This window comes from Vicugna pacos, chromosome 11, assembly GCF_048564905.1.
Source record: "Vicugna pacos chromosome 11, VicPac4, whole genome shotgun sequence".
Classification (NCBI taxonomy): Eukaryota; Metazoa; Chordata; class Mammalia; order Artiodactyla; family Camelidae; genus Vicugna; species Vicugna pacos.
In genome coordinates, this window is record NC_132997.1 from 77,988,357 (window position 1) to 78,008,903 (window position 20,547).

The 20,547-nt window shown below is 52.8% G+C and overlaps 1 protein-coding gene across 3 annotated transcripts; it reads right to left on the bottom strand.

The window, feature by feature from the left end:
* Nucleotides 1-6,631: 6,631 nt before the first annotated feature.
* On the bottom strand, nucleotides 6,632-20,354 carry LDB1 (LIM domain binding 1). 3 transcript variants are annotated; one of them, XM_072971793.1, is made up of 11 exons: nucleotides 19,731-20,354; nucleotides 11,581-11,683; nucleotides 11,410-11,454; nucleotides 11,227-11,302; nucleotides 11,006-11,108; nucleotides 10,658-10,830; nucleotides 10,074-10,196; nucleotides 9,755-9,838; nucleotides 9,539-9,662; nucleotides 9,193-9,335; nucleotides 6,632-8,482 (listed from the first exon to the last, which is right to left on the bottom strand). In XM_072971793.1, exons 1-11 carry the CDS (start codon nucleotides 19,753-19,755, stop codon nucleotides 8,252-8,254), a joined length of 1,230 nt encoding a protein of 409 aa, XP_072827894.1. In that variant the 5' UTR covers nucleotides 19,756-20,354; the 3' UTR covers nucleotides 6,632-8,251. The 3 variants fall into 3 exon arrangements, with proteins under 3 accessions (XP_072827894.1, XP_072827893.1, XP_006210544.1); XM_072971792.1 differs by having other exon boundaries at nucleotides 9,187-9,335; nucleotides 19,731-20,349; XM_006210482.3 differs by lacking the exon at nucleotides 19,731-20,354 and adding an exon at nucleotides 14,345-14,890 and having other exon boundaries at nucleotides 9,187-9,335.
* Nucleotides 20,355-20,547: the final 193 nt, after the last annotated feature.

The following is a 20,547-nucleotide window of genomic DNA, read 5'->3' on the forward strand; positions in this document are numbered from 1 at the left end:
GTGGAATCTGAGTCTGGGACACAGAGAGAAATTTCCAGGGGTGCCTAAATTGTGGATTTAAGGAAGAAGCAAAGGTTGTACATGTTATTTCTGTGGGAGTAGCTGCTGTAGGAAATGGCTTCATGCGGCTGTTTATTGCTTATGAAGCTGCAGATGTTCCAGCCCCTAGGGAGACAAGGCAGGAGGGAGAGAGAGAAAGAACTCAAGGTCAGACTGGAATGTGCAGAGAGGATGAAAGAGTCAGTAGAGGCCAGGTGGTGGTGTGGAAGTTAGGAGAGGATGGATGGAGATGCAGGGTCAGGGATGAGAGAGGAAAATGGAAGAGGGATCAGAGGCAGGTGAGAGGAACCAGGGTATAGCAAGAGTTGGGTTTGGGGAGTTCTGGGTAATGAAAGGAGATGGTTCTTGGAGGGATGGGGCCCAGAAGGTCAAAGTGGGGAGCAAGTTGCACAAGGTGGGGAGGGGTCACAGGTTAGGAGGGGATCTTCCTGAAGAGGCCAGAGGTGGCTCCTGGCCTGAGGGAGTCTCTTTCAGAAATAAAGGGTGGGCACTGGCTAGAGGAAGGGCAACATAAAGGAGGAACAGGGTGGTGGCCAGCAGGAAGCAGGCAGATGGGTGGTGCTGGGAACTGGACTGATGGAAATAATAGCCCCTGCAGAACTCACACAGGCAGCCAGACAGAAAGAGCACCAGATCGAAGATGAAGGCAAACACCAGGTACAGTTATGTAGCCAGCCTTATATTTCAAACCAGGGAGGAGGGCTGGAGGGAATGTGGTCTTGGGCTTCAGCCAGACATCTAGGTAGCTCCTCACACGTCCTACTTCAGGCGTGTGCAGGGCAGGGATGGCCGATAGCAGGGGTGGCCTCTGGAGGCCAAACCTGCAGACAGAGCTCCCCTTATCTTCTTGTAGATGTCCCACTGCCTGCTTTGTTTTTTATGCTCTCACAAGTCTAGGTCTAGGTTGGAGGGGAGGCAGAGTGGTGAGGCAGAATGGACCCAATTAGCCAGCACCTACTGGGCAAACGGAGACAGCCTTTCCCATGCCGCCTCCTTATACAATCTAGAAAGCATCTTGATATACTGATATGGGGACAGGAGGGCTCCGATGGGGTGCTCCAGAGCCTCTCTACTGCTAGACTGGCCTACTTATGCAGTTTCCTAGTTCCTAACTCCCATTCCTCCACTCCAATCCTCTCACACATCCCACTGCAGGGATCCAATCATCCATCCCCAATCCTGTGGGCTTTGGAGCATCTCCTGGGGTGACCTCCTGGCTGTGAGCAGGCTGGGATAGGGGAGGTGGAGGGACTATTTCTGGTCTGACAGGTGGCTGGGGATGAAGTCTTAGCCTCACCACACCCCCTCCAATCTCCCAGGGCCTCTGGGCATATCACAATAGCTAATCTGTACTGAAAGCTTACTCTGCATCAGGCACTTTCTAAACTCTCTATATTAATTCATCTTCCTAACAACCCTCTAAATCATGTGCTATTATTATTCCCACTTTAGAAATGAGGAAACAGGCTCAAAGAGGTTAAATAACTTGTCAAGTGTTCCCTACCTATAAGTGGTTGGGCCAGGACTCAAAACAGGGGTGTCTCTAGCAAGAGCCTATGCTCTGAACCACTATGCTGTGATTACTTCAGAGATTCCTATTTCAGTTCTTGGCACCAATGTCCTCCCAGTTCCTCCAAACCTCAACATTACCTTCCATCCTTCTCAACCACTCACTCACTCCCCATATTCACTAAACAGCCAAATTCTCCTGCTTTTCTCCTCGGTCCCACCAAACACCCTAATTCAGGACTTTGCTACTTCCCACCAGGATTCCATCTCTTTCATGGTTAGTATTTTGTTATTATAATGGTAGCATGAATAGATTGAAGGAAATTTGAAAAATGGCAAAAAGAAGAAAAATCTAGGGCAGTTTTGCTGATTCCTTCTCTCCTATCCAGTAAAGTACCCACTATTCTTTCTCTCCACCATCCTGCTTCAGTACCTTCCTAAAGCTATCCCTCTGCTTAGAATATCTGTTGATCCTTGACAAAATTACCTGCCACAGGTCCACCTCCCTTTCACAATTACAATCAATTTCACTTTCAGCAAGAAGTCTTCCCAAATCTGTTTGGTCAAAACAAATTTCTCTCCTTATGAGTCTATATAACACTTTGCAGGTTTCTAGTCCTCCCCTCTGATGTGTGCTTTTTACTCAAATTATGGCCAGATTTGACTTTCCCCTGTTCTGGGAATTTCAGCAGGGCAGGGACCAGGCCTTAATCATGACCTGCCTTAGACTGTGCAGTGACAGTGGATTATATTTGGATGAAATTCAAAATTCTTGCTATCTCTGTGACCATATGCAAGTTTCTTGGCCTCTCTGACCCTTAGTTTCTGGCCTTTAGTGTTCTCTTGTTAGTGGGAGAAAATAACAGTATCTGTCATATAGAGTTGTGGTCAGCTTTCAATGAGATCGTTGATAAAAAGGATTTCTCACAATACCTGGCGCAGAATGAATGTTAACTGCTGTTACCGTCACCGTCATCATCATCATTGACACCATGGCATTATCCCATCTGGCCTCAGCCTCTCTCCTGCCACCACTTCCCCTTGATCACTAGGTTCAGAACCCTCTGGTGTTCTTTTTCCAGCCTACTAAGCACTTTCCAGCATCAGGACCTGTTTCCTCTACTCATAATTCTCTTCCCCATGCTCTTCACCTTGTCAAGTTCTCATCCTTCAAGCCTTAGCTGATACATCACTCCCTTAGAGAGGCCTTCTTGAACACACCAGTTTAAATTAGGTCTCCCTATTATATATTTAACCTACACTATTCAGTTATATACAAATTGTAATTACACATGTATGCAACCATTTGTTTAATATCGGTTTCCCCACCCAATTGTATAAGTCATGTTCTCTTGTCCACTGTTCTTCCTCCAGCTCCTGGCATGCTGTAGATGTTCATTAAATGTAGTGTGACTGGCTGAATGAATGAATGGGCAGAGTAGTTTATATAGAAGGTACTCAATAAATGTTTGAATATTAATTCAAGTCAACCCTAGATCCTCCGTCATAGTAAAAACACTCAAACCTGGGCTTTAGAGTTGGAGACAGGACTTTGCAGAGATCACACCTAAGTATATAACCAAGAAAAACTCTGCACGTGTACAATAGGAGATAGAAATAAAAACGTTCCTGAAAGTGTTCTCCATGATAGCAGAAATCATGATAGAAATAATCCGGGCGGGAGGGTATAGCTCAGTGGGAGAGTGAGTGCTTAGCATGCATGAAGTCCTGGGTTCAATCTCCATATACCTCCATTAAAAAAGAAAAACAGAAATAACCTAGATGTCCCGTGACAAGAGAATGAACTGTGGTAGTCACACAACGGAATACTACACAGCCCTCAAAACAAATGAGCTGCAGCAATATGCAACAATATGAATCTTAATAATTTTAAATAAAAATAATAAGCAGCCAAAAACGACATACAGCAGTGTTCCTCTATACTAAGGTAAAAGAAATTAAGACTGCATAAAGCTAAGATAAACATATAAAAAGGGAAAAAGAATGACAGATACTTTGGGAGAGGGATGTTTTGCAGTTATTGCCAAGGTCCTAACTTTCATGTGATAAGTTCTTATGACAGTACTACAATTAAATAAATGTGTCCTATGCATGGGGCAATGAAAAGAATATGTCATGAAACAATGGTATGATTAATCTAATTGTGTGCACCTGACATCCATTAAAAGCAAGGCAGAGAAATTATGCTTACTTCCTCCAGGTAGCCTGACTTGTTTGGGAACGATGGAGAAAAGATTCTCCTTCCCAGCCCTCTCTGGAACTTCTCTCCAGGAACTGTCTCTAGGTTCTCCTCCTGGAGAAGTGAGCTGGTAACATAGAGGTAGGGTAGCAGGGAGGGGAGTAATCCAGGGTTTAGCTACTTCTGGAAAAGTGTCCCAGAATTGGTGGGAAAATAGTCCCTTCCCAAGGCTGGAGTAGGAACCTGGAGATGGCATCATCTTCCATTCCCATTCAGCTTCCCCCATTCCCTAGGCTAAGAATGGTAGGGTGCCATGCATGACCTGTTCTGCTTCACTGAAGACCTCAGGGTGGGTGGGGAGGAGCCTGAGAGGTGGGTCCTGAGAGAATGGGACTGTAGCCACATGGTAGATAGTTGTAAGCATTCTGTGTACTAGGGAGCTGGGACCAGCAGAGGCCAAAACTAGCATCTTTGAAATTCAGCTTGGAACTAGGGGGCTGCTGACTCACAACTTTTCACATATTCCCTTCTTTTTGCCTGGCCCAGAACACACCTGGGCCATCCTCAGCAGCCCCTGCACCCATCTCTATCTTCCTTGCTCTTCCCTTCTTCACCCAGGCTGTAACTCCTAATCCCATACTCTCACCTCTACTTCCACCAGTCCCCAAAATGAGGCCCTTCTTTGTGAAAAAGGGAATCGGGGGAGGCCCGAGGAGGGCAGCTTCAAACTTTTCACCTTAGGGGAAGGGGCTTGAGGTCAGATTGAACTGGGCTGGACTGGCTGGGCTGGAGTCTTACCTTGGGGACGGGGTTAGAGGTCAAGCTGTACTGGGCTAAGGGTATAAAAGGGGCTGGAGATTGTGCTGGTCGAGACTAGCAGTCCTAAGAAGGGCTGGAAATCAGGCTGGATTGGACTGGGTTAGGAAACATGGGAAAGGAGCTAGGCTGAGCTAGGAGTCTGGGGATCAGGACCTGGGCCTCTGCAGTGGGACAGGCCTGGCTGAGATACAAAGTTGGGCTGAAACAAATTTTTCAGCATCATCCTGGGCCTGAGGCTGGGTCCTCACCTGCACCTGGGAACAGGGCATGAAGGCTTTGAAGGGCTTCTCCCTTCCCCCACCCAGCAATTCCTCCTGAACAAGGGACTTACTCAGAGGGGCTGCTGGGGCAAACAGGGAGGAGCTATATCCGGGGCTCCAGAGGAAGTTGCTGGCCACTACGTTTCCTGAGTTCAAAGAGTGGGTTCCCCTGTCTCTCTGGCCCACTCCCTTCCCCCAAGCAGGGCAGAGTGCAGGCCTAGCAATCTACCTCTTCCCTTGACACCAACCATCCTTTTGGAAACACACACACACAGAGAATGTGAACCTGCAAATGCCAAAACCCAGTCACATGCCCACCCTGGCAGCCCCATAACTTAACACAATTGTACTGCCAAGCCATGTATGCAACAACATTTATGTACTTGTAGCCTCCAACTCACACCCTGTAGTCATGCCTTCTCTGCCTTGTTCAGCACCGCAACCCTAGCACCTGGAATTAGAGCTGGCACCTAGAGAGGGCTCAATGAACATTAGCTGAATGAATGACTCCACCAAGACATACATCATAAACAAATGCACATACAAGCCCACATGAATATCCATAATATACACGCTCTCTTACATATACACACCCAAGCCTTCTCTCAGGTCAGCAGTCAACTACACATACTGGCTCACATTTAGGCAAAAAGGCCAGATATACACATAGTGCCAGGCACAAGTGCACTGCAGATAGGTGTTACCTAGGACTTCCAGGGTGAGTTGATGCTAGGAGCTGGTTGGTAAATGTCCTTCAGCCAGATCAGGCCTACAGAGTGGTATGTGTGTGCATGTGTGTGCGTACAAATGCAGGCCTTGGAATTCTGAAGTGCTGGGGCAATGAGGAACTGGGAAGCAGCAGGGCAGGGCCAAGGTAACTGCATACATTAAAGAGGGGGCAGGATGGGCCATGCAGGCCTTTCCTCTGGCCAGCTTGGGAGGTGCGGGCAGAAGTGAAGGCCCATGAAGACTTCATATCCCCCATTTAGTGGGGGAACAGTCTGAGGCCTGATTCCCCTGACTGGGATGAAAATGAGGGAGACTGGGTAGGGCACTTTGCAAGTGCTAATACCCCATCCCCAACCCTTAGGCATGGTCTCCCTACCTTACTAATCTTCAATAGTGGGGAAGGAGAGCAATTGAGAAGAACTACCTGGGAAGAAGTCTGAAAGGTGCCCTATTCCTCCTTCCATCTCCCTATGGAGCTTCAGGTTATCTCCTAACAACAGGGCTTAAGCATTCTCCTCCCTCTGTGACCCCCACCAGAGTCAGCAAGGAAGACAACCCCACTTCTCTCTTAGTTCCCCACCCAGGGACCTAACACCAGGGGAGACCATTTCAGGTCTCTGCAGGGCTGGTAGGCTAGAGGCCATGTAAGAGTAAGAATCTCATGAACAAAAACAAGATCAAGTCTCCCAACCATTCTAACCACCCAAAGCTCCTCCAATCCAAGCCCCCTCCTAGGCAAGGACCCCATCCCCTACCCCTCTCCCAACAGCCTAATCCAGGGCTGTCTATCCCAGGAATCCTGCCTCTGGGAGTCTATCCATCTGGCAGCCCCATGACAGGGCCTAAGAACAAGTCCTGGGGGGACTGGAAAGTCAACTTTTGAGGGATACAGGGCAGCCTGGGACACATGAAAAGCAACACAAGAGTGAGGGGGAATTCACAAGCCCAGTTTGTACCACCTCCTCAACGACTGACTGGTCTTAGGGTCTGCGGGCATGAGGGGAAAAAGACTGCCTTAGACTGAGTCATTACAGGCATCAATGACCAACCAAGATACTCTCAAACCGAAAAGTCTCTTTATTGATCGGTACCATACATGACTCAAATGGCCCAAAAAAAAAAAAAAAGGCATTACAGTTGGGGTGGGACACCCATCTTCCCCACCCCTTCCCTCAGCTCCTGACACAATACCCTTCCAAGTGGCAGCTGGAGTGGAGGAAACAGGGTGTGGGGGACCCCAGAATCCAGAAGGAAGAGTGGGGAGAGAGGTGGTGCTAACACTTCTGGAACTGGCCACAGGAAAAGGCAGCGAAGCCACAGAGCTGGGCCCAGACTCATGGGACCCTGCTCCTGGCCTCACCCTGGGCCTGGAGCCTCAATGGGTCCAACTGTGAAACAGAGCTGAGGATCCTGGCTGCCTCCCCCACCCTTCTGTGAAGAAGGGGAGGGAGAGGATTTGGGGAGACGAAAAGCCTTTATACTTCAGCTGGAGGACAAAGGCCTATTGCTCCCTGGTGGGCTTAGAGTTGGGACATCCTCAGTGGCTCCTAATCCTCTATGAAGGTCCAGGGAGGACTACATATGCAGTTTGAGAGGTTGGGGGAAGAGAGTGCTAGAGGGTAGATGAACCCCTCCCCCATCCCATGCCTGCCCAACGGAGACAAAACAAAAAAACACAGCGACAAACAAGGCTGCTCCCTTCCCTCCACACTCCCTAAGGGAGGGAGCCTCCCCCTCCCCCCATCCAAGACAGCTGCTCTAGTGGAGGACTTGTAAAGAATATACACATCATGGAGGGATGGGGTTGGGGGCTGGGATAGAGGGAGTCACAAGCACTAGGAGGGCAGGCCAGAATCCTAGAGGATGGGGAGACAGAGACAACAGCAGGGGGCTGTCACAAAGGTGGGGTCAACAATGGCTCCCCTACCCCATGGCATGCCTTCCCCAACTCCAGCCACCCCAGAGGGAAAGGGAAGAGAGATGGCAAAGTGTCTCCTTGGTCTGAAGCTCTCAAACTGTATAAAATGGTAATGCATACTCCCCTACCCCTACCTGGGTCCTAAGCCCCCATCTGCCAGGCGTAGGGAGGTAGCTGGACTTTTAATAATAAGGGGAAGAGGGGGGACATGATTTTTTTTTAAACTTACATTTTTAATAATATTATTTTTAAAAAAAAACTTGGAGCTGGGATAGGTGGCAGAAGGGAGGAGGAGCCCAGAGCTTAACTCCTCTACTAATAGCCACCTAATGGGAGGGTTTGGGGGAGGGGCATTCAATCAAGCCCCATAACTTTAAGTCCCTAAGGGCTGTGGCTATAGACAACCCCAGGCTTGAAGGGGGTGGTGTCAGGAGGATGGAGTACCCAGAACCTGGGGTGAGGATGGAGGCAAATGCCCTGGAGGTGGTCAGGACATTTCTCAGAGGCCCCAGGTCCATGTAGGCATCCACATGAATACCCTCTTCCCCCAAAAAGCTCTGCAAAGGCCAGCCCCAGCCCAGGGCTACTAGGGTGCAAATCTTGGCACCTGCCCCCAGCAAGTCCAGTTCCTCCCTGAAGTGGGTGGATGGAGGCTGCCCATTTTAGATGCTCAGTCTCTTCATTCTGTCTTCTGCTCCCTGGGGCTGCGAGGGGTGGGGCAGGCAGGCAGAGCACTGGGTGGCCGTGGTGAGGCCTTTACTGGGAGGCCTGTGACGTGGGGTTCTCCGATTTGCTCTCTTGGCTGGATGGAGGCTTGCTGTTCCAGGGGCTGTTGGCGCCCAGGGCGGGGGAGTTGTTAAAGCTGTCCTCGTCGTCAATGCCGTTGGCCGCGTCAAACTGGGTGTTCTCCAGCCGGGTGATGAGCCTCTCGTCCTCGTCCCCGAACTCCCCGCCCATCAGGGTGGGCTCCCCCACCACCATCACATCCTGAGAGTGGCGGAGGTCCCCAAACATAATCGGGGCAGGGGCTCGCCCGGCCCAGGGCAGCAGATACCCCTGAGCCCCAATACCAGCCCCCAGGAAACTCAACACCCCCACCCACTGCTCATACCCCAATTTAAAACCACAAATCCTCTGATACCCTCAGCCCCTGGAATTCTTCCCACTGAAGGAATGCAAAGCATCACAGCCTTTAACCCATTTCCACTGGATTCTGGGAGAAGTCAATCTACTTCTCTAGCTCCCTAGTCCATCTCCCCTAAATTTTAGGAGGCTCCTAAACTTCTGTCCACATGTAAGAGAAAGGGAGCAGATCAAAAACACAGCGGGAAAACCGCGTGCACGTGCATATGTACTCTAGATTTGCACACATTCAAGTCTGTATGTCCCTCGGTCAGCGTGAGTGTATGTCTGATGGTCTGTGTGCCCCTAAGCTGTCTGTCCTAAATGCCCATATGTTCCCATGGCTGTGTCTGTCCCTTTATGTTCTATGTTGCTATGTCTGAGTCTGTGTGATCACAATCATGCATGTGACAAGGACTCTCATCAGTGACAGGAATCAGCCCATGCTGGCAGAGTACACTGGGAAAAACCGTCTTTGCTTCTACGCCTGCTAGTGAGCTCAGGGTGGAACAGGGTCAGGGGTCAGCAGTGGGGCAGCCCAGAAGAGAGAAGAAAGCCGAGATGCTTACAGGTACCTGGCTGGAGAGGGCGAAGGTACTGGCTGGACTTTTCTTCTTGCTGTTGCTGTTGTTGGTGTTGCCGCCCCCCGAGCTCATGGTGCTGCCCCCTGACATCTTCCGTTTCCGCCGTTTGCTGGGCTGCTGCCGTGCAGGCTCCGCTGTGTCAGGGAAAGGAGACTCAGGTGGGGTAGGGCCTTGGGCCCCTTGTTCCCCATTCTGGCTCCTAAGGAGCCTGAGCCTACCCTGATCCCAATCTTGCAGACCCACAAGTGAGGACAGGGCCTCGTGAGGAGACAGAGATACAGCTTTGGGGAACAGCATCAGATTCTGGTAAGAACAGGTGCAGGTGCAAGGCACTCACCAGGGGGTGCCACCATGCGCTGCCACTTCTGGAAAAGGCAGGTCTTGAGGCAGTCACGGGGGCTGAGGCTGTAGGTCTTGTGACGGGACATGAGCTCCTGCATGGGCTCGAGTATCACACAGAGCTGGGGGGAGACCAGTTAGTGGCTTGTCAGGGGACAGACATGGAGCAGAGACCAAATGGTATGGGGCAGAAATTGGGTGATCAGAGACTCACTCGGAGGTAGTTGAGAGTGGAATTGGACAGCCCACACCGGGTGATGTTTTTGGAGAGCTGGTCCAACATCTGGGGGTCCTGGGCCTAGAGGAGGAGAAAGATTAAGAATACTACCACTTGGGCTGCATCTGCTCACCTGTCCTATCATCTGAGCCTTGAGACACTCCTGAGAGAGAAGAGGGGCTACTATTAAATCCATTTTTCAGATGGAGAAATGCTAATCTTTGTCTAAGATCACTGTCAGGAAACGGCAGACCTTGTTTCACCCTTCCCACTGCCTGCTCTTACCCTTGAGTCTTGGGTCCTGCCCACAACTCACATGCATGGCAAGGATGCTGCGGGGGATGAGCTCTCGGTGCTGCCGGATGCTGAAGTGCCACGTCTTTATCCGCATCATGTCGTCAAACATGAACTCCAGGTACAACCGGCCCTCCACACACACCTGGAGACAAAGTTGTCACAAGTCTGCCCCCTCTCCACATACCTGAAAGTATACCTGTTCTCCTGTTTGCTCATGACTCTCCTGCTGCAAGCGCTCCTGCCACCTGAACATAAATCTGCATGAATACCTGCCACACCTCTGGCCCTTATACACATAGATCCTCATAGAAATGCTTAACAGATTCTCGTCCTTTCCCCATGTAACTAGTGATACACTTGCCTGCTATAATCTCTGTGAGATTATAATCTCTGTGAGATTCTTGTTCACTGGTGTCCCCCTGTGGCACAGAAAACTGTCCCATACAAACTGTACATGTCTGAATGTTGCAGCATGTCTGCCCTCCCTGCTCATCTTGCCTCTTCCCATCATCCTCCCTGGGGAACAGCCAAGTACATCTTGGGGAGCCAGGAGGGAAATCAAACCCAGGTACTTCAGTGTTCCACATCCAGCTGGGTGCTGACCTGGGTGAACATGGGTTTGCCATGCTGGGTGACCATGCTGCCCTGGTCACAGTCGAGGGACACGAAGTTGCTGTGGAATGCCTCCTTGGGGTGCTTAAGCACATAGTACAGCTCCGTAGCACCCCCTTCAAAGATGCTGCGGAAGTAGCGTGGGATCAGGGTCCGGCCAATGGCTATAGAGATGGGACAAACTCTTCAGAACAGAAGGACCTCCAAAGTGGTCAGGCAGATATCACCCTTGCCAAGGCAGATCCCCTGGGACAGATGCCCACCCCCAGATCTTAGAAGGACACAGGAAGTATATACACTCTTACAGCAGAACAAGCACGACCCCCAGAGGCCACTCACTATATCTCTTTGGTCCATCCTCCAGGCAGAAAGTGATGGTTAACATGGCATCATCCTCAAAGAACTCAGTTGTGAAAGCATCCCACCAGAGATTGTCACACTCCTAAGGAGCAAAGGGAGGGGTGTTTGTGTGTGTGCAAGTGTGTGCGTGTGTCAGAAGACATGCCACAGGGGTGCCCAGATGGCCCTCTCCCTCCCAGCTCCTTTCCCCTTAGCTATACCTCCGTCCAGTTTTGAAGCCGTTTGTTAAGCTCAAATATTCTGTAGTCAGTTTGGTTGCCATATGGTGTGTGCCTCCTGGGGGAAGTGAAGAAGGCAAATCAGAAGGAGCTGAACCTCCCACACTACCCCTGCCTTCACCCCTGTAATGGAAAGCACCTACCTCCCCACTGGACCCCACTTACCCAATCCCAGGCTCCAGGTATGTAGGCGGGTACATAGGAGTTGGGCTGTGTAAGGGAAGAAGCTATGAGAATGGGGGTGGAAGATAGGAATTACTGGGGGGGTGTCACTCCTTCCCCTTTCAAGGCAGGATGCCATCTGGGTAAGGGACAGGAAGTGGACAAGAGACTCACCCCACATCCCGATCTAGCATGGTGCCGGGATGGAAGGGGGGGAAGGCGTTGCCGTTTGGGGGCTCCTTCGGTGAGTACAGCTTGAATGACTTTGAGGAACAACCTAGAAGAGAAAGAAAGAAGGGCTCCCCTGAGTCCCTCTTGAGAGTGCTCCTGGAAGTCTGCTAGATACATGCACAGGGACTGGTCTGCTGGAGCCCCTGAGAGGACTAGGGGAGGAAGACTACCCTAGGGAGCCCCTGTCTCTCTTCTCAATCTGGCTCCAATCTTGTTTTAAGAAACTAGAAGTTCTCAGCCTTAATACCCAAGACCCTATTTCTTCATGTGGCTGAGCCCTGGATGACAGAATTGAAACTGGGAAAAAATATCAATACCGTAAGATAATATACTAAATATCTAAACTTTATAATCTAATTTTGATAAACCTTTTCATCTATATTATTTTGTTCAATCATTACAACAATCTTGTGAGGCAGCAGTGTCAACTGTAACACTTCCATTTTACAAAGGAAGCAACAGAAAGCTCAAAGGGACTTGCCAAGATCCAGAGCTACTAACTGGCAGAGATAGGAATTGAACCTAGATCTTCTGATTCCTATATCCTATAGTATTTCTACCCCTCTATTGCCATCTGGAGACCAAGGTGAGGGAGGGTGAAGGGGGATTTTGCCAACTCCCTGCTCCTCCTCCACCCCCAGGGTCTTAGGAGGGCAGGGGACAGAAAGATAAGGGGGGGGTGCCTGCTGGGTGCCGCCCACCAGATAACCAGTTGGACCTTCTGCCTCTCCCACCAACGGCTATTCCCTTATCAGACCAGCCCCCTCCCTCACCCACACTCACCATGAGTCTAGTATTGTCTCCAAACTAGAAACCCAAAGCCTCAATCCCCTTTCTCTTTTTTTTTTTTTTTCAGTTTTTTTTCTTTTTAAAATGGAGGTACTGGGGATTGAACACAGGACCTCACACTCTACCAGAGCTATACCCACCCCACCCACCCTTTTCTCTTCTGAGACTTGAAGTGAGGGAAGGAGGTAGATGGGCCTCCAATGGATCCCATTCTACCGACAAATGGAAAATAGGAAGCCTGGGAAGAAGTCTAGGTTTCAGGGCACTAGTCTAGGAGGCAAGTGGTAACTAGACAGTCTCTGCTTGTGTGTATCTATGCATATGCACATGTGTCCCCTCTCCACCTCACCCAGCAGCACACAGTTCCTGGGGTATTTCCTGACAGGAAGAAGTGTTACATTCACAGTTGGGTATGAGCCAGGTACACCCCTTGCCCCCACCTGCAATGCCATTTTCTTCCTCCCCACCAGATAGGAGGGGAAACTGAAGCATAGACCCAGTCACAGCTGCTTCCTCATGTCCCCCAGATTTGATTACATTTGGAAGGGTAGTTGTATTGGCTATATCTGACCCCCCTCCCAAAATCAGATATAAAATCTATTTTGTTCCTAGGGGAAAAGAGACAAAGGAAGACCCTGTGCCAACATGTGTCATTTAACTCTCTCCCCTGGGTCCTTTCCTCACAATATGGGCAAAAAGAGGGTCCTAGAGAGGCCTACACAACAGGGTCCCCGAAGGTGCCAAGAGTCAGAGCCTGTGTATACTTGCACACGCGTGTGTATCATCCTGCCTAGCAGGCTTCCACCCTCAGCTCGCCCCAACATGCCTACCAAGGGCTGGAACCCAGCAGCCCCAGGCAGGATCAGGGTGCCTGCAACAGGCCCTCACCCCACACGAGCTCTCACAGGCCATATCCACATGCTCCTAGCACGACATACACAGCCTTCACACGCCAGTCAGGACTGAATGAGGAGCTTGCATCCTCAGGAAAGAGACAGTCGCACCCAGCCCCAAGTCTCCCAACTCCACAGACAGGTGGACTAAGGCTATGTAAGAAGCCAAAGCTCACACTGCCCACCAGAAGCCAGCTCTGGGCAATGAACTCAATAGTCTAGATTATCAGACCTGGCCCTCATCCCCTAACTACACCCTCCTTTCTCCAAAAGCATCACTGCCCCTGCCCCTCGCTATCAGTGCAACTGGAAGAAATGTATCAGCTTAACACCCTAAGGCGAAGGGAGGCAGGATACCTGGGTTCCTCCCTAACTCTGAAAAAAGTTTCTGAGCTTCAGTTTCTCTCACTAGAGAAATGACAGGCATTGCCTGCAGCTGGTAACAGTTCTAAAGAGCTAAAGCCCAAAGCTCTAGGGCCTCTATTTACACTTCCAGTGAATGGACACAAACTCAGCATCTCTCCAGAGTCACAGCAACTCCAGGGCTTGGGAGTGAGAAGAGAAGGGGAGGGAACATCACCCAGACCATCTGTCCCTGTTGCTGCCTGTCCCCAGCAGCAAGGGTAGATGGAGTAACATGGGGGTGGGGGTGAGGGGATGTGTCATCCAGTCTTGGAGTCAGACAGAGTCCCGGCTCAGCTCCCACCTCTCCCAGGCTCCCACCTCGAGCAATCTGGGAGCCCTTAGGAAGGGGGAAAAAAGAGGAAGAGCCCAGAACTGGTAAAGTTTTCTCAGAATGGAAGCTGCATCCTGTGGTCTAGGGGGGGCACCTCCAGCTGGGCATTTCCATGGTAACCAGCCTGACCTGAAGACAGGCCCCCTCCCTTTGGGGGCTGACCATAGGTTAGCAGGCCAGAGAGCCCTTCTGAGCTGGGGAGCCTCTCTCCCAGCCAGCATACCAGGCCAGGGCCAGACCGAGGACCTTCCACCCACCCCCAACGGGCTTGCAGGGTGCCCAGACTTACCTGGGAGAACTGAGGGGGTCGGGAGAGGTGCAGGGAGCTGCTGGAAGCCCACAGGGGCCCTGGCAGGAGTGAGGACTGAGGGGGGGCCAACTTCAGCCGCTCATGTCCTGAGTGGGACAGGCAGGCCTGGCTGGGAGCTCCACTCCGTGGGCCGCACAAAGACTCGCACGCACGGCTTCGGCCCGCCCGGTGGCGGCCACAGCCCAGAGGGAAAGTTACAATGGCCACTGGGCCGGGGACCGGGGGCCAGGGGGCCGGCCTGGGGGGCGGGGGGCCGCGGGGAGTCCGGAGCCTTCTTTGTTTGCAAGGTTTCCCTCAACAATGGCTGCTCCGCTCTTTCCTCTCCTCCTCCTCCTCCTCCTCCTCCTCCTCGGCTCTCCCCGCAGCCGCCTCTGTCTCTGCCTCTGCCTCCAAGCAGCCCGCCCGCCCTCCCCAGGCCAGTAGGCCCCTCCGCCGGGGCACCAGCAGAGGCAGGGCCCGGCACTCACACTCACTCACACTCGCACACGCACAGACACACGCAGCGCCCGCCGGCTCCCTTCCTTTTCTCCCTTTCTCTCCCTCCCTCCCTCCCCTCTCGCTCTCTCCGAGCCTCTCTCAGAATGAGGCCCCAGGGCGGGCGGAGGGTGGAGCTGCCCCCACCGGCCCCGCCCCCTCCCTGCGAGGAAAGAGGAAGAGGGAGAGAGGGAGGGAGCCAGAGAGGGAGGCAGGCAGGCAGGGAGGACTGCTGAGAAAAACAAAAGAGAGACAGAGACTGTGAGAGACAGAGGATGGAGAGATGAAGTCAGGACAGATTGGGTCTGGAGAGACTTGGATGGAGGGGAAGCCTCTGGGAGCCAGGAACTGGAATGCCGCCCCTAAACCCCAAGTGGGGTGCTCAGGGGTGAGCAGGAGAGCCGAAGCCAGGGGCAGGGATGGAGGAGGGCCCTCTCCTCTCTGGAGAGGCTCAGTATCTTCTAACTGCCTCCCAAACATCCCCTAAATCTTTCTTCCTCTCCCTAGCGATCTCTCCAGCTGAAGGCTGGGCTAGGCTGCCACCCTGGGCTTCAGCCCCTGGTGAAATCCCACAGCAGCTGGGGGGAGGCTCCAGGGGATTATTTTTGACAGAGACACACTCAAACTTCAGCCTGTAAACAATGACTGGAGGGAGGGGGACACTCCAGGCTCCCTGCCCTCAATCCAACTAAGTTCCAAGCACTGACTTAGATCTGCCTTAACAGGAATCCCACCTCCACCCCAACCTCCGAGCCCCCACCACTGGAGAAACAAGGATACTAGGGAAAGAGGTGCTGTCAGAGCTAGAGAAGGCAAACTTGCCTATCCAAAGGTCCCCAGAAGGGGCCTAGTCTGCTGCTGAATCCCCCCGCCACACCCCAGGAGAAAAAAAAAAGGTGTACGATTACCAAGGTAGGCCTGTTCTCCAGTGCAAGGGGGAAACCTCAAGAGGGAATGTTTCTAAAACTTGGGTAGTGGTCCAGGCCCTATTACCTGGACGGGAACACACACACTCACATGGGGGGGGGGGGTAACGAGGACCTCCTACTTCTTTGCAATTTGAGTCTCTGCTGTCTATTCCCTGCCCATCCCTGCCCCCCAATCATATTCACACACAGCCCCATAATAGGATTTTTCATGACATACATACCAGTTGCCTGTGCAATAATAATTGCACCTGTCTCTGTGAATATCCTCCACACATAAATAACACTTCTCACTTTCATGTAAATCAGTACCTAATACACACTTCAACCTGTGATATACCTCAAACCTGAAATAAACCTAAACCTAGGACACACACACATACAGTCATGTCAAACCCTGATTTCCGTACACACTATGACACACGTCTCCTGGCCCCAATACACACACCAGAATTGCATTATACCCCTTGAACCTGTAATAGACTACTACACACACACCCTGACCATTTGTTACCTAGGGACTAGCCCTATAAACCACCCTCTTTGAATCTGCACACCATTCTCTGTCATGGCCTGGCTATATGATACACCCCAGCTTTCACAAACATATGGAAATCTATACTATTTAGCTAGAATGCCTACCACAATACACCAGGACTCGCCCAACTTCCAAATTTACAGCCCAACTCTGGGATAACTACATTCCTCCCCCATTGACAGGACAATTCCTGTCATTTGTTTCGTGCCTTTAAACTTTCCAAAGTGCATTCACAGGCAGTACCTCAAGAGATCCTAACAGCATCCAGGGCCAAATATTAAGTGAACAGGTCACAGTAAGACAGGAGGGCCTGAAGCTGGAACCCTGGACTTCTAACCCCCACTCACACAAGCCCAGTCCTGGGGCACTACAGCCATTTCTACTCCCTGCCCCCTCCAAGGAATGGCCACTCCAGGCCCCAAATGACTTGTCTTTTGGGGGAGGAGAGATAGGTGTGTACTCTGGCTTCTGCTCCTGGTTCAGAGCTCAGAACCCCCACCCGGTCTGTCTCCTCAGATTTCAGGGAGAAGGGCCCTAAATGCCAATATGTATCAAGACTCTGGCTTATCATTCAAAAAGGGCCCTCTCCTAGTTTCCCTTCTCTAGCAATTCTGCTCCTCTCTCAGTTCTAACTTCAAGTCTCCTACTTGCACAGGGGCAGAAGAGGCCCAACTAAAGAAAGCAAGCCTGAGTTAGAAGGCTTTAAAATTGGTGGGGGGTGGGGTAGAGAGAAAGCCAGGAGCAGCAAAAAATGACAAAGGTATTGAGGGAGGGAAGGAGAGCGCTACTCCTGGAAATGGGAATTCTGAAGGGCAGAAGCCCGCTGCAGCCCACAGGACAAGGTACCAGCACTGCCCCCTGCCTGGGCCCCTGGGGCTTCCTGACCCAGGCCTCCAGTGTGCCTGCCCCCCTTCCTTTGTCTGTGCCCGGCCTCCCGTTGGCCTGGCGCTCTGCCATCCTCCTCTCCTGGCTCCCAGCCGCCACCACTGCTGCCTCCTCCCCTCCCCCTACTTCTCCCTGCCTTAACCCTTCTCAGCCACATTCTGCCCCAAACAGGCCCTGGTCCCCTCAGCAACCTGCCCTACCCAGGGTGATGCCCATTAGCAGAGGTTCTCTCTGCTTCTGACCAAAGCCCCAGAAGATACTCTGCACCCCAGGAGCACTATGGGAGCTAGATGTGTATGTGTGTATCTTGTAGTGTTTCCTTCCGCGTGTGCATGTGTGTGGGTCTGTGTGTGCTCAGGCTTTCCCTCAGTCACATGTGTGGGGCATGTGCTGTCTCTACTGGGCTGGGGGAGGAGGAGCCGGGAGACAGCAGAGCACAAAGGAGAGACTCAGACAGGCAGGCAGGCAGCAGGCAGGCGGCCTGCCAGGGAGCCTGGGCCCCCACCTCTGGGCTGTTCAGGTCGGGGGTGGGGTGGGGGGTCTTTGGGCCTGGACTGTACACACTGCCACGATGTCCCTGTGTTCAACCATGTGCTCCCACACACCCTTGCAAGCCTGCAGCCCTCCCTTACCCCAACTCCTACCATTCTCCACCCCCAGGCCACTCTCATGCCCCTCCCCAAGTCGTTCTCCTTGAAAACTAACCTCCGCCCATTCTCCATGGCATCAATCCGTAAGACTTCTTCATATTCAGGAAAGACTCCCCACTCTTAGCCATCTTTTGCCCCCTCTTCCCCAACCAGACCACCAGACACACAAAAGGAACATGCCTTTTGAGGCACTGACTGAAGTTGTATCCCCTCACACACACACACAGGTCCTCTTCATGTCCCCATGCTGCTTCCAAAGAGACTGAGGGGGAAACTTTCTTCCTTGTCTACTGGACCCAGGCACCATGCAACCTACCCCAAATTCAAGGCCAACCTCCCATCTACCTCCAGCCTAACAACACTTCCACACCCACCTCCTCCCCACTGTTTGTAGGAGGAACAAATGATAATCAAATTTTAAGACTCAGTCCTTTAGCTATGCTCATGTACGGTAATGAAGGATCAAGAACATGGGATGGACCCAGAGAATGGATGGACCTGAACAGGGTACCCAGCATGGGGCAATTATTAAGAAGAAAATACACATACAAACATGCATACCAAGCTAGTAGGAGGAGGAATGATGGGGCCAGGCAGGATTCCAGCTTGGCAGGCTCTTCCCTCTCCTCCTCTCCCCCACCCTCTGCAGCAGGAGCCAGGGGTTCCCACACCCGGATATTCCAGGATCCTTAGGCTCTACTAGCCCTCCCTCTGGGCCCCATGCCCCTTAAACGTCAGCCTCAGCAGGCATGTTAAGTGTGTGCCCAGCCCAGCCCAGCACTGCCTGGGTCACATGATTTTTAAGGAAGCTTCTGCACTGGCAGCTTCCCTTGGGGACTGTGTGTTTGGGGGAGGGTCCAGTTGTGAGGTATGGACCTCCCAGAGATGAGGGCATGTGGAGGGGCAAAGGATTCAAATTAGGCTAGATTCAGGAATACTTAACTTTTAAAAGAAAGCTAACTCCTGTCTGGGACAAGAGTGGGTCCTGCAGATTATTCAAGAAGCCAGAGTCAATAGACGATGTTGTGAGGCCCTCTGAAGACTACCACCTCTCCAGTCACATGCCCTTCTCTTTTCTCCTGGCAATAGGTACAGCCTTCCTCCTCCCTAGGAAAGAACTCAGACCTAGGCTATCACTGGCAAGAGCTGATGTGTTTTTGGGGAGGCAGGAATCTGAGCCTAAGTTCTCTTTCAAGTTCTCACTTTGGGGTCAAGCATCGCTCCCCTTAACTCGACTCTCACAAGTCACTCTATTTCCTAGCTTGCCTTGGGCTCCACATTCCCCCTCCCACTAGGGCATAGATGCCAGACCCGAGAGTCCAATTATCTGACACCCCCCCCCACCGCAGCCCCAGGAGTACCTCCTGTCCCTCAGGAGGGCCAGCCTTCCCTAGCAACAGGCAGGATAATTTGGAGGGGGGCAAGATGGCCCGCAATCAATCCCTGCCCCCAAACACGGACTCTCAGAAACAGTCTGAAGGGAGGTGTCACAGAATATGTAAGAAGGAAGACAGCAGAAAAGGGGGGGGCAACCAAAACCAGCCAATCACAACTCTATGATGACCTGAGGGGGGGGTCAAAAGTCCAGACTCACTTCTGATTGGCTAATACCCTGGAATTCTGGGAATTTCAGCCCCCCCAACCCCTCCCAAATTAGCCTCCCCCCCCAAAATACACACAAGCCACCCCCAATACCCCTTCCCCGTGCCTCTGGGCTGCTGCAGTTGGGGAAAACCCTCCCCGTACTGAGGCCTCACACACCCCTCACAGCCCCCGACCTCCGCCGTGCCATTGACGCCCCCCCCAACAAGTTCTCGCCAAACAAGGGGTGAGGGATTGGCGGGGTGAGGGGTTCGGGAGGGAGGGGCTGGGCGGTTGCGCGCCCCACTCACCAGGACAGGCACAGCCCACTGACATCTTCACATCGCCCGCCGCTGGGGGCCCAGCCGAGTCACGGTGCCCGCCCCGCGCGGGGACAGGCCGGGCATGAGCCGCCGCCGCCGCCTGCGGCCCCCGCTGCCCTCGCCGCCGGCCCGGCCCGGCCTCGGCCCGGTGCGGGCGGCCCCTGGCTGCAGCAAGGGGCCTGTCAGGCGTAGAGCAGACAGGAAGGAAGCCAGGCAGGAAGGCGAGCTGCCTCTGCGTGTGTGCGCGCGGGTGTGCGTCCCCGGAGTGTGTGTCCGTGTGTGCGCGTGTGCGTGTGCGTGTCTGTGCGCTCCCGCCGCCCTCCCCGCCGCCAACACAGCCGCCGCCGCCGCCGCTCGCCCCCCTCTCTCTCGCGCTCCCTCCGGTTCTCCCTCTCCCTCCAGTAAGCGCCCACTCTCCAGCCCCAGCCAGGCTGGGCCGGGCTTTATTAATATGCTAATTGCTGCTAGTGGGAGGGGAGAGCCGTGTCAAAGTGACCCGAGCGAGCGCGCAGCGAGTGGCGACGTACGTGCGCCGCGCGGCGGGCGGGCGGTGAGGGACCGGCAGCGTTCCGGGCTCTGCATGCATATGACGCAGCTTTCAAAAAAGGAGACCAAGGCAGAGACCCCGGAGAGGGCGGGCGAGGGGGAGGGATAGGAGGCAAAGCCTCACGCTGGGTGTCAGTCCTCCAGGCGCCGCCGAGTTGGGAGCGTGGAGGAGCCGGAGCCGGAGCCGGAGCCGGAGCCGGAGCGGGAGCCGGGATTGGGGAGGCGGAGCCAGGGTGGGCTGTGAGGTGTAGCTCTTTTT

Coding starts and splice junctions, on each gene's coding strand:
- LDB1 (XM_072971792.1), bottom strand. CDS start 19,755: ATGTCAGTGGGCTGTGCCTGTCCTG. Junction 9,663..9,754: donor CCACTCTCAACTACCTCCGA/GTGAGTCTCTGA, acceptor GTCTCCCCCCAG/CTCTGTGTGATACTCGAGCC. Junction 9,336..9,538: donor GCGCATGGTGGCACCCCCTG/GTGAGTGCCTTG, acceptor TCCCTGACACAG/CGGAGCCTGCACGGCAGCAG.